We start from the raw sequence: 14603 nt of genomic DNA, 5'->3' as shown, positions 1-14603 counted from the left end.
CTATTTGAGAAAGCCTTGGCATGGGAACTAACTGCTTGTAACTTGGGGGGCAACACGCTCTTAAAGTATGTGGATGACCTTCTCCTATGCAGTTCATCACTCAAGGTTTCCAGAACTCACACTTCTCAGCTCCTCAATTTCTTGGGGTCCCTGGACTATCTGGTCCCTCCAGCCAAAGCCCAGCTTACTACCTCTTCAGTTATCTATTTAGGTACACTTCTCACTCCAACCTCTAAAAGCCTGACAACGGACAGAATTCAAGCTCCTCGTGACCTACAGCCACCCAAAACAGTGGACTACATCCTCTCCTTCCTGGGTCTGGCAGGCTTTTTCGGGCATTGGGTTCCCCACTTTGCACTTCTTGCCAACCCCTTATACAAGGCTGCTAAGGAGACCCCTCACAGGTCCCTCACCTCCTCTATCCTAGTAGCCAATTCCTTTCACAAGCTCAGGGATGCTCTTATATCTCCTCTCACTCTCTCTCTTCCTAACCCTAACCATCCTTTCTACCTCATTATGGGTGAAAGACAGGGTATCACCAATGGTCTCCTTACTCCACCAAATGGACACTCCTATAAGCCAATGGGATACCTCACCAAGCATCTTGACCCTATGGTTCATGGATGGCTACTGAGAAATGTTATAAAATTTTATATTCCTCTCTACTGAGAAGTCAACTTAAATATATTTCTAAAGGACAACAAAGAGAGCCTAACTTATTTAAACGTTAAAAGTATGGGATATAAAAATGTTTTAGCACTTTCTCTTAAAACGGAATTAAAACTTCTCTTACCAGTTTCATGTTTCATATATAATGATTAATTATGTTCACTAATTCATATTAATTCAAAAATCATATATATATATATATATATATATATATATATATATAAATTTCTATAAAATAATAATAATATTCAGTCAAAAAAATAAGATTATTGCAAAATCAAAACATCTTGCCCAAGGTTGACCAAGAGGCCACCTAACCTAAGTTAAAATTCTTCCATCTCATTCCAAGGTAAGATAATTATTCAAGTTTATTTAAAATTAAATTCAGAAGATAGGCTTTTGTTATAAAGATTACTGTATTCCTAAATTAAACAAAATACTATATGTAAATAAGTAAATGTTTCAAATTATATATAATTATATTCCTTAATTTATAAGTATTATAAAATTAAATGTTTTACTCTTATTAGTTTTATATTGTATTATCCTTATAAGTTTTAAAACTATTACCTGTTAAAGCCTTACACAAGTACAAATTGTAATGTAACAACTGAAGTTAATTTGTAATAATAAGGTCATTACCTATAAGACAAACAACTTGTAAAACTGTATTTCAGTATCTATACTGGCCCCATTTTATAATTTTGTTGCTTAGCCCATTAATAGACACAAAGGAAAATCATAAAATTCATAAAAACAACAAAAATCTAGGCCTCCTTTTGCTGTGGTGCCCTCTTTGGCTCAACAGCATGGACTTTAACCATCTTCCCATGCATCACAGGTCACTTTTGCTAATTTTCATGGCCAAATAAAAATATTTATTGTCACTTCTTCCTGTTTAAATACTTGTAAAGGGCTGGGCCATTCTCTCATTTAAGCTAAGTATGCTCCAGCTTATATCAACTTTTTTTCTACAATTTTAAAAATAAAAAGGAGGAAACAAAATCGCATATAACCCCACTAAATCTCACAATTATTTTAAAAAGTTCCAAAATTGTGATATTAAAATCTCACTCCTGCTGAGTGACACAAGGAGCACTAGAATAAATCAGATTCAGTAATAACATAGGGTAGAGGCTATGCCTGTATGTTTCCAGAAAACACAACCTGTCAACTAAAGGACCTGGCCTTTCAGGCTGAGCAGATAATTTAACAACAAGGAGGTAATAAGTCTGAACCACAATGTTTGTGGCTATGCTGGTTCTGTTGAGTTTCCAGGTGAGTGGAGTCTGTGGAGAAACTTATTGGACCTATTTCCCAGGTCTACCTTTGTGGACTGGAGAATCCATCCCAGTATCTACTAATGATATTCACATAATGGGAGGTTTTACAGATGAATGCATGTGCCTGGATTTAATTACATTGGCTACAGTGGGAATCCACCTATGTAAGTCCCATGATGAATATGGTGGCTGTTTTAAAAGTAACTTTTAAGGAAAAGAGAGCATACTGGCCGCTGGGACTTAAGGTCAAATGGATGGACAGTTATTAAATGGGAGTTGCCCATAAAAAGCCAGCCATTCCCATGGAAAATCCACCAATAAATTACTGCCCTAAATATTCTGCAATAGAATTTGGCACCTGTCCTAAATCGACAGAGTTTGTTAATGTCTTGCCATCACAACATAATGCCTCTAGAAATGTGGATATATTTTGGATTGGTCTCCAAGAAATGATAAAAACCACATCAGGATGCTATGACCCCTGTAGGTTCCATTTTTAATATTTTAACTTTCATAAGGGTGGTATTCCAAAAGATCTCTGGCATTTATTTGCTGCCTCCGATTTTCTCAATTGTACTGATGGCTCCATGTCTGACTTTATAGACAACAATTGCAAAGAGGGCTCCTATTAAGGCCTAGGAGCCTGAGTTCAATCTCCTTAGGCTTTAATTACTGGAAATGTAAGAGTGAGGAGAAAAGGTGAGAAATATCATGGAACTTTTTAAGAAATGCAATCTAATGAAGCTCATTGCCTCAATAATTTGGCTCAAAATACTTCCAAAGCCCTTACACTTGGGAGACTATTGAAGAAAAGATTGAGACTAAATTAATGCTTTGAAAATTTATGTAGGAAATGAACTTTCCACACTCAAATTTGAACAAAGGATTAGATGCCATGCTGGCTATAAGCATATCTGTCATAACTGCAGACAAATAATATGCTTTCCAATGGGGTTGGGAAAAATTATCTAATGGTGTTTGGCATAGCAATAATAATAGCTTGGACCTTATGAACCTTAGCTCACAGCCCTAGGGTCAAACACAGCCACCCAGAGATAGGAATAACCTGTGAAGCCTCAAACAATTTGTTTTCCCCACTCTTATCGTGTTTTTCTTATTATGCTCCTCACTGAATACCTTTGGTGTGTTTCATTATAAAGGAAGCATTCCCAGGCTTTTCTCCTTGTTAGCATCAGACCCATTAGTTCTCTTCCACTTGTCAAGCCACTGCTTCCAATATTGTCCTGCATCTTTTGTGTTTAGTTCTTAATATTAATTATTAATATTAATAATTATTAATATTACTATCCTGGGCTTTATTTTCAGCCAGCCCACACTTCAGGGGTTTCCTCCTCCCTCCCCATGCAGGTCACGAACAGGAGTGATGTATTACAAGCACTGAAAGAACAGAGGTGCCAACCTAGATTACTGCACCCAGGAACATAGTACTAGCCTTCAGAACTGGAAGAGAATTAGAGACCTTCCAAGATGAGAAGATCCTAACAGAATTCATGGGCACTAACCCAGCTGGACAGATACTTAAAGGAATCTTACAGAAGAGGAACAAAGATGAACACAACTGTGAGAGCTCAGAAAGTGTCTCTAGGAGAATAGATACACAAATGAGAAATGAGAGTGTCACATGTTATCACAGGTTATCAATTTAGAAAACCCTGAAACATCTGAGCATTCCATGTTTCCTTCTTCACCAAAATGACAAGCGAAAAAAGAAAGGAAGGAAGAAAGAAAGAAAGAAAGAAAGAAAGAAAGAAAGAAAGAAAGAAAGAAAGAAAGAAAGAAAGCCAACAAAAAATAAGAAACATACCGGACCTTTCAGGATAACCTCGAGTACACATGGTCTTTATACTTCAATTTAAAGATACAGGGATAGATTGAATTTTTTTAAAATCTACTTCCCACAAGAAACTCCCCTCCCCTGCAAAAGTGAGCAAGAGTGAAAATGGAAAGATGGAAAATAATTTTCCAAGCAAGTGGAGTGTGGAGGTAGGGAGAAGTCACTATGCTTATATATGACAAACACACTGAAGCCAAAGCCAGGCACAAGAGACAAATAAGGGTACTCTAAGTTCATCAAGAGAAACACAGGAAGAAGGTATCATATCACAATGTCATATATATATATATATATATATATATATATATATATATATATATATATATATATACCAATGTTGGAGTACCCAATTTTACCAAACACTACTAGACAAAAAGGAAGCCATAGGCTCCAGAAAAAAAAAACAAACAAAAAAACAAAAAAACTGGGGGACTTCAGAGCCCTTCTCTCCAGGAGGTTAATCTTCCAGATGAACAATCAACAAGGGAATGGCAGAGTTAAGTGGCACTATGGGACAAGTGGACTTAACAGACATCGATAGAATAGGCCATGCAACAACTGTGGGGTACACATTTCACTCACCCGCACAAGGAACATTCCCCAAGGTATATTATGTATTAGGCCATAAAGCAAGTTTTTAAAAATACCAAAAAATCTTATATGCTTTCCAATCACAATGAAATTAAACCAGAAACTAAGAGCAGAAGAACCTACAGAAACCTCACAAACACTTCAGTGGTTTCCTCCTCCCTCCCCATGCAGGTCATGAGCAGGAGTGATGTATTACAAGCATTGAAAGAACAGAGGTACCAACCTAGATTACTGCACCCAGGAACATAGTACTAGCCTTCAGAACTGGAAGAGAGTTAGAGACCTTCCAAGATGAGAAGATCCTAACAGAATTCATGGGCACTAAACCAGCTGGAAAGATGCTTAAAGAATCTTACAGAAGAGGAAGAAAGATGAACACAACTGTGAGAGCTCAGGAAGTGTCTCTAGAAGAATAGATACACAATTGAGAAATGAGAGTGTCATATGTCATCAATTTAGAAAACCCTGAAACATCTGAGCATTCCATGTTTCCATCTTCACCAAAATGACAAGCAAAAAGAGAAAGAAAGAAAGAAAGAAAAAAGAAAGAAAGAAAGCCAACAAAATATAAGAAACATTCCATACCTTTCAGAATAACCTCGAGTACACATGGTCTTTATTCTTCAATTTAAAGATACAGGGATAGATTGAATTTTTTTTAAAATCTACTTCCCACAAGAAACTCCCCTCCCCTGCGAAAGTGAGCAAGAGTGAAAATGGAAAGATGGAAAATAATTTTCCAAGCAAGTGGAGTGTGGAGGTAGGGAGAAGTCACTATGCTTATATATGACAAACACACTGAAGCCAAAGCCAGGCACAAGAGACAAACAAGGGTACTGTAACTTCATCAAGGGAAACACAGGAAGAAGGTATCATATCACAATGTTATATATATATATATATATATATATATATATATATATATATATATATATATATATCTCAATGTTGGAGTACCCAATTTTATCAAACACTACTAGACAAAAAGGAAGCCAAAGGCTCCAGGAAAAAAAAAAAAAAAACAACCTGGGGGACTTCAGAGCCCTTCTCTCCAGGAGGTTAATCTTCCAGATGAACAATCAACAAGGGAATGTCAGAGTTAAGTGACACTTGGGACAAGTGGACTTAACAGACATTGATAGAATAGGCCATGCAACAACTGTGGGGTACACATTTCACTCACCAGCACAAGGAACATTCCCCAAGGTATATTATGTATTAGGCCATAAAGCAAGTTTTTAAAAACACCAAAAAATCTTATATGCTTTCCAATCTCGATGAAATTAAACCAGAAACTAAGAGCAGAAGAACCTACAGAAACCTCACAAACACTTGAGGATTATGCCTCACACCATCAATCAAGTGAAAAATCCCTAGAATCAGAAGAATTTGGAAAGACAACATATCAGAACTTGTGGGATCCAGAAACAGCACTATGAAAAGGAAAGACTACAGGAAACTGCACCTAAAGACAAAAGAGAGAGACCTCAAGTAAATTTCCTGGTGATGCCTCAGGAAAACAAAAACCAGTCTAACATCAGGAGAAGGAAAGAGATAATCAAGATTAGGGTGAAAAAATGCAATAGAAAGTAAAGAAGCAACACCCAAGTTCAAGGGAACAAAGAGTAGTTCTTTGAAAGCATAAAGCATAGGTGGCAAAACTCTAGCTAAATTAACAAAAGAAAAAGAGATTAGAGCCAAACCAAGACATTGAAACTTGAAAAGGGAGGTCTTACAACAGATACCAAGGAAATTCATAGGATCATTAGGGAGAATTTTGAACAACTACATGCAAATATGTTGAAAAATCTAGGAGAAACAGACAAATGTAGGGACCAAAATGAATCAAGAAGATATAAACATTCAGATAATAGAAGGGACAAGTAAGGAGACTGCAGCAAAATCTTATGACAGAGATAAGCTCAGGTCCCAGTGATGCCAATGCTGAATTTGACCAGATTCTAGGAGAAGCAATAACACCAGTATCACATTACCCAAAATATTCCAAAGCCTAGACGTGGAAGGAACTTGTCTAAACTCAGCCTCCAAGTTCACTGTGTTCCTGATTTAAAACCTGACCAGGACAGAACCACAACAACTATGAGCAGAACAATGTGAGGGGAACGTCCCTGACCAGGAATGGAACCAGGTGTTGTGGGGGATGGAGACAGTGGTGAGTGCCATGCAGGTCTCCTAACTGGTTCTGGGAGGCTGCAGGGGAACCTGCGCCTGGGGCTTTTCTGCTGCTCCTGTAACAGGCACAGTCTAATTAGATTTCTGTTGGACTGGGGAGTATTGGGGTGACAGCCTGGTGAAGAACAAGAGCCTCCACTGGGCTCTCTGAAGAGATGACTCTTGTCTGCCGTTTGTGAGCTCTAATTATGACAGCATTAGACAAAGATGTGCCAAAAGGGTTCCATCATTTTCAGGGTCGTCATGGTTAAGACAGTTAAGATTCTTTGTGTTTAGAGACAAGAAGAGGAGAGGGAGTGTAGGTTGAGACAGAGCAAGTGGCTGACCTTGGGATTGCTCCCATGGGTTGTTGTCTTAGGGGACATGGCCCTGCCCCACTGAGGTGGGTGCCCTGGCCAAAGTGCTCTCACAAGTCTTCAAGGGGCAGAGCATGCCACACTCACCATCCTATGGTGGATGGGACAGGATGCCCAGTGACCCCATGGAGTGGAGGCAGCTGAGGCCAGCTGAGGCCAGCTGAGGGCAGTGGAGGACTGTTGGCATCTAGGCAGGGTCAGTCCTTAAAGAAGTTAGCATCACCCTATCTGGGTAGTGGGGCTGAAGGTGTTAAAGCCCAAGTGTGCTCTTAGCACTTTCTCATGCTTCTTGTTTCTCCACTTGGGCTGATGACCATGGCCCCAAAGGCAGAGATCAGATCTGGGAGCCAATCTGGACCCCCAGGTCTCACAGATGGATTGTGGGTGGACTTCAAAGTAGAGGTCAATTTCTGGGGTGTGGTGCTGGTTCCCCCAGGAGAGCTTAAGCCTTTCTGTGTGGGCAGACTTTGGGGGATGGCAATAACTGTGGCCACACCAGTGGTTGCTTTCACTAGTGTGTGACTTGCTTTCTGTCCCTTGGTCCCCATGGTGGTGCTCTGGCTAGGGGCACTGGAGGTGTTCTGTTCTATCTGTGCCCCATGTTGCTGCCTGTTGCTTGTGGTCCCTTTTCTTTGAGAGGAGATACACAAGGCCTCAAAAGCTATAATGAGTTCAGGGAGCAAGTCTGGGCTCCCAGATCCTCTGGATGTCATTTGGACCAAAGGGAAACTAGAGGTATCCTTTCCGGCTGTACTGCTTGTCCCACAAGGTGAGCTTAGGTGTTTCTGGGTGGGCAGACTTTGAGGGATGGCAGTCAGGGTAGGAACACCAGTGTTTCCTTGCCCTTTTGTTCCCTTTTTTGTGTGTTTCCCCGGTGCCATGGTGGAACTCTGGCTAGGGGCACTGGAGGTGTTCTGTTCCAACCGTGCCCCATGTTGCTGCCTGTTGCTTGGGGTCCCTCCTTTTTGGGAGGAGATACACAAGGCCTCAAAAGCTGTAATGAGTTCAGGGAGCAAGTCTGGGCTCCCAGTTTTTCTCGATGTCACAGGGACCAAAGGGAAACTAGAGGTATCCTTTCTGGCTGCACTGCTTGTCCCACAAGGTGAGCTTAGGTGTTTCTGGGTGGGCAGGATTTGAGGGATGGCACTCGGGGCAGGAATACTACTGTTTCCTTGCCCCTTTTTACCCTCTTTTGTGTGTTTTTCTGGTGCCATGTTGGTGCTCTGTCTAGGGGCACTGGAGGTGTTCTGTTCCAAACTTGCCCCATGTTGCTGCCTGTTGCTTGAGGTTTCTCCTCTTTGGGGGGAGCTACACCAGGAACCAAAGGCTGACATCAGTTCAGGGAGCAAGTCTGGGCTCTCTGATCTCCTTGAAGTCCCAGGGGCTGAAGGCAAACTAGAGATACCCTTTATGGTGGTGCTTGTCCCCTGAGATGAGCTTAGGTGTTTCTGGGTGGGCAGGCTTTGAGGGATCACACTTGGGGTAGAAACACCACTGTTTCCTTCCCCTTTTTTGCCCTCTTTTGTGTGTTTCCTGGGTGCCATGGTGGTGCTCTGTCTAGGGGCACTGGAGGTGTTCTATTCCAACCTTGCCCCATGTTGCTGGCTGTTGCTTGGGGTTTCTCCTCTTTGGGAGGAGCTACACCAGGCCCCAAAGGCTGACATCAGTTCAGGGAGCAAATCTGGGCTCTCTGATCTCCTTGATGTCCCAGGGACTGAAGGGAAACTAGAGCTATCCTTTGTAGTGCTTGTCCCCTTAGGTGAGCTTTGGTGTTTCTGGGTGGGCAGGCTTTGAGGGATGGCACTCGGGGTAGGAACTCCACTCTTTCCTTGCCCTTTTTTACCCTCTTTTGTGTGTTTTCGGGGTGCCATGGTGGTGCTCTGGCTAGGGGCAGTGTAGGTGTCATTTCCCAAATTTGCCCCACGGTGCTCTCTAGTTTTGGGGGTTTCTCTACTTTCTGAGCTTGGTACTTTCTTGGTTGATGTCCGACCCAAGGACAAGTCTGTCCTCGTAGCTGCCATTGAGGTCACTGAGTGTGTCTGGGTTCTGGCATGAGCACCCATGGTGGTGTTTTTATGTTTGTCAGCCCCAAGGGCTGAGTAGTTTAGGCTGCCCAAGGTTGTTGGGCCCACAGTCAAGGGTGGCATCGGAGCTGCCCCTGGACCTGGAGCTCCCACGTGTCCAAGCTGATGACAGCTGACAAAGCTGGGGGCTCTGGGCTTCATCCCACCAGGAACCCCAGGGACGGGTGGGACGGTGGCTCCAGGGGTGAGAGGCTGCTTCCCCTGCGGAATGTGTCCTCGCACCCCGTGAGCTGGAGAGCTGGAGCTTGCTACAGGTGAGGGCCTGTGTGTACAGTAGGGCTTTGGGCCCTGGTGAGAGTGCGGGAAGCGCCTACCCAGAGTGGAGGGAGGCCCCAGATGTGGGGGTGTGACCCCAAAGGGGGCCACTGGCTGTGCAGCCAAGCCTGCCAATGTGCTGAGAGATGGCCTGGGAGGAAGGGCGAAAGCAGCAATTGGCAGGCTGGGGAAGAGCGGTCCTGTACGATTGGAGATGGGAGGATGGCTCTGGGAAGAGACAGCAGAGCTGACCCACACTGGGGTGTGGGCCACCACGGTGGTGCTGCTGGGGGGATGGGGAAAGGTCTGACTGAGGCCCACTGATGCCAGAGGCCTGGCCCCTCCCAGTGGAGAGGGATCCCCCCCATGGGCTTGTGGGGCTATGGTACAGCTGCCCCCAATGGCCTGGGTCTCACCCATCAGAAGACGGTTGATGCGTTGCAGAGCTTTCTTCTTCTCCCGGTCTAGGTCCTCAACAGTCACTGGACAGGCCAGTTCCAGAGGTGGTGGCAGCTTCAGAGGTTCCCCTTGGCGGCGGCGCAGGAGAGGAAACTTGCGTTTCCGTGGCCTACCGGTGTCTCTTGCGGGTGAGGACTTCTTCCTGAGCAATGGTTGTCCCACCCTGCCTTCTGCCACCTTCTCACCCTGGGCCTTCTTTGGGGGAATCCCTGGGGATGAAGAGCATCCCAGGGGTGGCTCCCCTTTGGATAGGTCTGGAGCCCTCCTCTTCAGGGCTCGGAGACCTTGCGTAGAGCTGTAGGAGCTGCTGATGGGGTTTCTTTTGGGGCAGGAGCTCATGCAGGTGGCCCGGGAGCTCTCAGCTCTGTCTTGGGAGCTCTGGGGGCAGAGGTTTGCCTGCAGAGCCCCAGGCCTCAGCACAAAGGCAGGCACACAGCTATGGGCTCCCAGGGGCCTCAAAGTAAATTGTGCTCTTCCAGTGGCCTGGGGACGTCCTCTCTGATGGTCTCTATCTACAGGGTGCTCGGCTTGCTCAGCCACCACTTGGCCTCTGTCTCCAGGGGCTGTGATCACAGTCCTCCCTGGGCAGGGTTCTTGGGGTACTGGAAGCTGGCAAGGAGCCACTTCCTGCCCCTGCGCCCTACAAGGCGACTGCTGGCAGGGTCTGCGGCCTGGGCTGCAGGAACCCATGAAAGCTGCAGCTGACAGCAGCATCCTTTTCAGGAGACCAGGCATGCGGAGGGAGGTGGCAATGCCCAAGTCTCTAAGAAAAAATCGAAGGGTCCGACCGCAGGACCCTGGAAAAGCACCGAGGAGGCACTTTTTGCAACTGCTGAGGAGCAGTTGCAGGGTGGCGGCAAGATGACCTGCGAGTGGTGGCACTGGCCCAGGCAGCCCGGAGTGGCCAACCAGTAGAGGGAAGTCGGCGGGGGCCACGACCGGGCTTCTTGTGGGACCCTTCTGGCAGGTCTCTGCCCCCCAGTGCCGGGGGCAGGGATGAGGGACAACACTTGCTGTGGGAAGTCCCCATGGCAGTCTTAGCAAAGGCGCTAGTCCGTAATTCTAGCCTCGATCACAGGATCACAGAAGGTCCTTCTTCAGCTACCCAAGCAGCTTCAGGAGAAATGGCTGTCAGACCTGTTGCCAGGACGCAGCTGAGGAAGGAATGAGTGGAGAACAGGCGAGCACGTGAGGAAAACCGTCCACACTGGACAAGAGTCAGGCTCGCGCCAATAACGGACGCGCGCGTGCAAATTCCGCGTGCCTGTGCAAAGTCTGCCTGCGTGCGCATGCAAATTGCACGTGCTTGCACCAGATGCGGGAGAAATAGGCGCGGGAACTGCGGGCCTGGTGCATGCGTAGGTCCTGGGGGGACTGTTGAGTGCTGGCACTGGGGCTGTGATCCAGGTCCCACTGGTCCCCCTCCTGACCCAATGAGGTTTCCCGATCATCTGGGAAGGGTTGTAGATGGTGGAAGGCCCAAAGGTTGAGGGGTGGCAGCTATGGCATGGCCAGGGATCCCTCCCCTCAGACTGGTGCAGCGACCCTTGCCCCTCCCCAGAGGTTGCCAGGATGGCAGCACAGGTGGGCTGGAGTCCAGTGGAGGTGGGGGCAGCTGGAGGGCTGAACTGCCTCTTGTTGCAGGTTGAGGTTAGCTCTTGGGGCGTGGAGCACGTGGGGACTATGGTGACGCGCGGGTGTTTGTGCGGAGCTACCCCTGGCACCATGGTGGAGGGCTCTTGCACCTGGAGGAAGGAGTCCCCTCGACCCTGGCTGCAGTGGCATGCGGAACTCCCCCAGGTAACCAGGGTGGAGGGGTCTGGTCTCTGGAGCAGGGAGTGCGCTGGACCCTGGCTGCTGTGGCGTTTCGTGCTCCCCCGGACCCAGGGTGAAAAGATCTAGCCCCTGGAGGGGAGAGTCCCCTCAATCCTGGTTGCAGTGGCATGCTGAGCGACGCCAAGACCCCAGGGTAGAGGGGTCCCTCCCCTGGAGGAGAGAGTCCCCTGGAGCCTGGATGTGATGGCTGCGTGCCTATGGAGCTCCCCCATCACCCAGGGTGGATGGGTCTGGACCCTGGAGGGGGAAGTCCCCTCCACCCTAGCTGAGGCTACATGTGGAATTCCCTCTGTCACCCAGGGTGGAGGGGTCTCCCCTGTGGAGGGGGGAGTGCACCAGACCCTGGCTGTGGAGGCGTGTGCGGAGCTCCAGGGCACCAAGGGTGGAGAGGTCTCCCCAACTGGAGAAGGGAGTGCCCTGGACCCTGGCTGGGGCGGAGTAAGGAGCTCCTCCTGGCACCCAGGGTGGAAGCCTCTAGCCCCTGGAATGGAAAGTCCCCTTGACTTACCGTGGCTGCAGCAGTGCGCAGAGCTACCCCTGGCACCCATGGTGGAGGAGTCTTGCACCTGGAGGGTGGAGTCCCCTCAACCCTGGCTTCAGTGGCGTGTAGAGCTCACCCTGGCACCCAAGGTGGAGAGGTCTCACCCTGGAGGGTTGAGTGCCCTTGACCCTGGCTGCAGTGGTGTGCCGACTCCTTCAGGCACCCAGGGTGGAGGGGTCCCGCCCCTGGAGAAGGGAGTCCCCTGGAATCTTGCTGCAGCAGCTTGCAGAGCTCCCCCTGCCCCTAGAGTGGTGGGGTACCGCCGCTGGAGGAGAAAGTGCCCTCCACCCTGGCTGGGGCGGCGAACAGAGCTCCCCTTGGCACCCACGGTGGAGGGGTTTCGCCCTTGAAGGGGGAGTATCCTAGAGCCTGGATGATGAGGCCTGCAGAGCTCCCCCCCTCCCCCCCCCACTCTCAGGGTGGAGGGGTCTCAAGCCTGGAGGGGGGAGTGCCCTGGAGCCTGGTTGTAGCAGCTTGCAGAGCTTGCCCTGGCACCTAGGTTGGAGGGGTCCCACCCATGGAGAGGGGTGTCCCCTCGACCCTGGCTGCAAGTGTGGAGCCACCCCCAGCACCCAGGGTGGAGAGGTCTTGCCCCTGGAGGGGGCAGTGCCCTCCACCCTGGCTGCAGCAGCATACAGAGCTCCTTCTGCTGTCAGGGTGGAGAGGTCTCACGCCTGGAGGGCAAGTCCCCTCAAGCCTGGGTGCAGCGGCTTGCAGAGCTTCCTGGCACCTAGGGTGGAGAGGTCCCACCCCTGGAGAGGGGAGTCCCCTAGACCCTGGCTGCAGCAGCTTGCAGAGCAACCTCCAGGACCCAGGGTGGAGGGATCTCGCTCTTGGATGGGGGAGTGCCCTCAACCCTGGCTGGGGCAGAGTAAGGAGCTCCTCAAGGCACCCAATGTGGAGGGGTATCCCCCCTGGAGGGGGGAGTCCCCTGGACCTGACTGCAGAGTCATGCAGAACTTCCCCTAACACCTAGAGTGGAGGGGTCTCTCCCCTGGAAGAGGGAGTGCCCTCGACCTTGGCTGGGGTGGAGTATGGAGCTCCTCCTGCCACCCAGTGTGGAGGGCCCCTTAAGGGGCAGTCCCCTTGACCCTGGCTTCAGTGGTGTGTGGAGCTCCCCCAGGCACCCAGGGTGGAGGGGTCTCGATTTCATGGTTAGGAGGAATTATCCTTATCTCTCTGATGAAAGAGAGTTCTGTGAAAAGGGTCACGAAAATCTCCCCCTTCAGGGTAACTTGTGTTCCTCTTATCTGAATTATTTTGAGCCTGCATTTCTCCTGCAGATAACAGGTAGTTTGCTGAGGAATGAAATATATTCATCCACTTAAGCAAGGCGGGGCTGCAGGCAAGTCACTTCTTGGAGAAGAAGATATGTGGGGGTCAGCACAGTAGGCCAATTTTATAGAATTATTCCCTAAACTTAAGTTCTCTTTCCACAACTAGCATCCATCTGTCCCCCATCATTATTAGTCCAGAGATGGACAGGGGGCCTAATCAAACCAAGGGAAAGGACTCATAGGTCGTGTTTGAAAGCAAGGTTTCTCAGGTCTCTGTTTTGCTGGGAGTAGCAAGAATGCACATATCCCCAGTTTGACTACCATCCACAGTCAGAAGAGGAATTAACTTGAACATGAAATCAATACAAATCTAAGCAGAGGATAGAGACAGAATGATCCTGGGCCCTTGAGGTCACCAATGACTTTAAATACAAGAGCTAACCATTTCCTGTTTAAGTTTGATTTTCTGTTACTTACAGCTAAAAGCACAAGATTATACTTCTTCTGCTTGTCCTATTCAAGCAGCTGAGTTGTAGGTCTGATAGAACGCCAGTGGGTCACACTAAGGAAGAATGCAAGGGCCATCGATGCCTGACTACCTGATGTTTAGGATACTGAGTGCCTCAGTATGAGGACAGAAGGTGGGGGGAAAAGCAGAAAACAGGCTCCATTGCTCTGCCTCCTCCACGATGGGATCTTATTCAAGTCAATTTGACATTTAGAGCCTTTGGTTCCTCATTTGGAGGACAAGCTTGTCATCACATGAATGCACTAAACCAGGGATCAACAAGCTTTTTCTGCAAAATGCCAGGTAATAAATATTTCCAATGTGGTGAACCGCACTGCCTCTGCCACAACTATTCAATTCTGTCCTAGTAGCACAAAAGAGATCAGAGATGATGATAGTGTGGCTATGTTCCAATAATCCCTTGTTTACAAAAGCAGACAGCAGACTGGACTTGATTCTTGAGCTACTGTTTGAGACACTTGAGTTAAACCCCCAGGGAGATAGAATGGCCAGCTGTCACATACCTTCTAGGACAATAAATAGGAACCACACAGCAGCACTGTAAAGAAGCTTTTCACCCACCCACACATACACCATAAAAGTTGAACTTAACATAACTAAAACTAAGATCTGGTTTACAGGAAATAGAGAAACTTGTTAAATGATACAATGAGAAAACACACAGACTAATCCAGA

At 47.7% G+C, this 14603-nt stretch overlaps 1 protein-coding gene across 1 annotated transcript; it reads right to left on the bottom strand.

Moving 5' to 3' along the window:
* Nucleotides 1-8524: 8524 nt before the first annotated feature.
* LOC131423555 (putative POM121-like protein 1-like) lies at nt 8525-12236 on the bottom strand. Its single transcript, XM_058573841.1, has 2 exons — nt 12090-12236; nt 8525-10899 (listed from the first exon to the last, which is right to left on the bottom strand). The coding sequence occupies exon 2, from the start codon at nt 10478-10480 to the stop codon at nt 8525-8527; it is 1956 nt and encodes a 651-aa protein (XP_058429824.1). The 5' UTR covers nt 10481-10899; nt 12090-12236.
* Nucleotides 12237-14603: the final 2367 nt, after the last annotated feature.

The sequence above is a fragment of the Marmota monax genome, unplaced genomic scaffold (genome assembly GCF_021218885.2).
Source record: "Marmota monax isolate L192 unplaced genomic scaffold, Marmota_monax_Labrador192_F-V1.1 WCK01_AAM20220418_F8-fsc00398, whole genome shotgun sequence".
Lineage (NCBI taxonomy): Eukaryota > Metazoa > Chordata > Mammalia > Rodentia > Sciuridae > Marmota > Marmota monax.
The sequence above is the reverse complement of the archived record's forward strand: the minus strand, read 5'-3'. Positions and strand labels throughout refer to the sequence as shown.

Bases quoted from the DNA above. Each gene is read 5' to 3' on its own strand.
- LOC131423555 (XM_058573841.1), bottom strand. From the start codon at position 10,480: ATGCCTGGTCTCCTGAAAAGGATGCTGCTGTCAGCTGCAGCTTTCATG.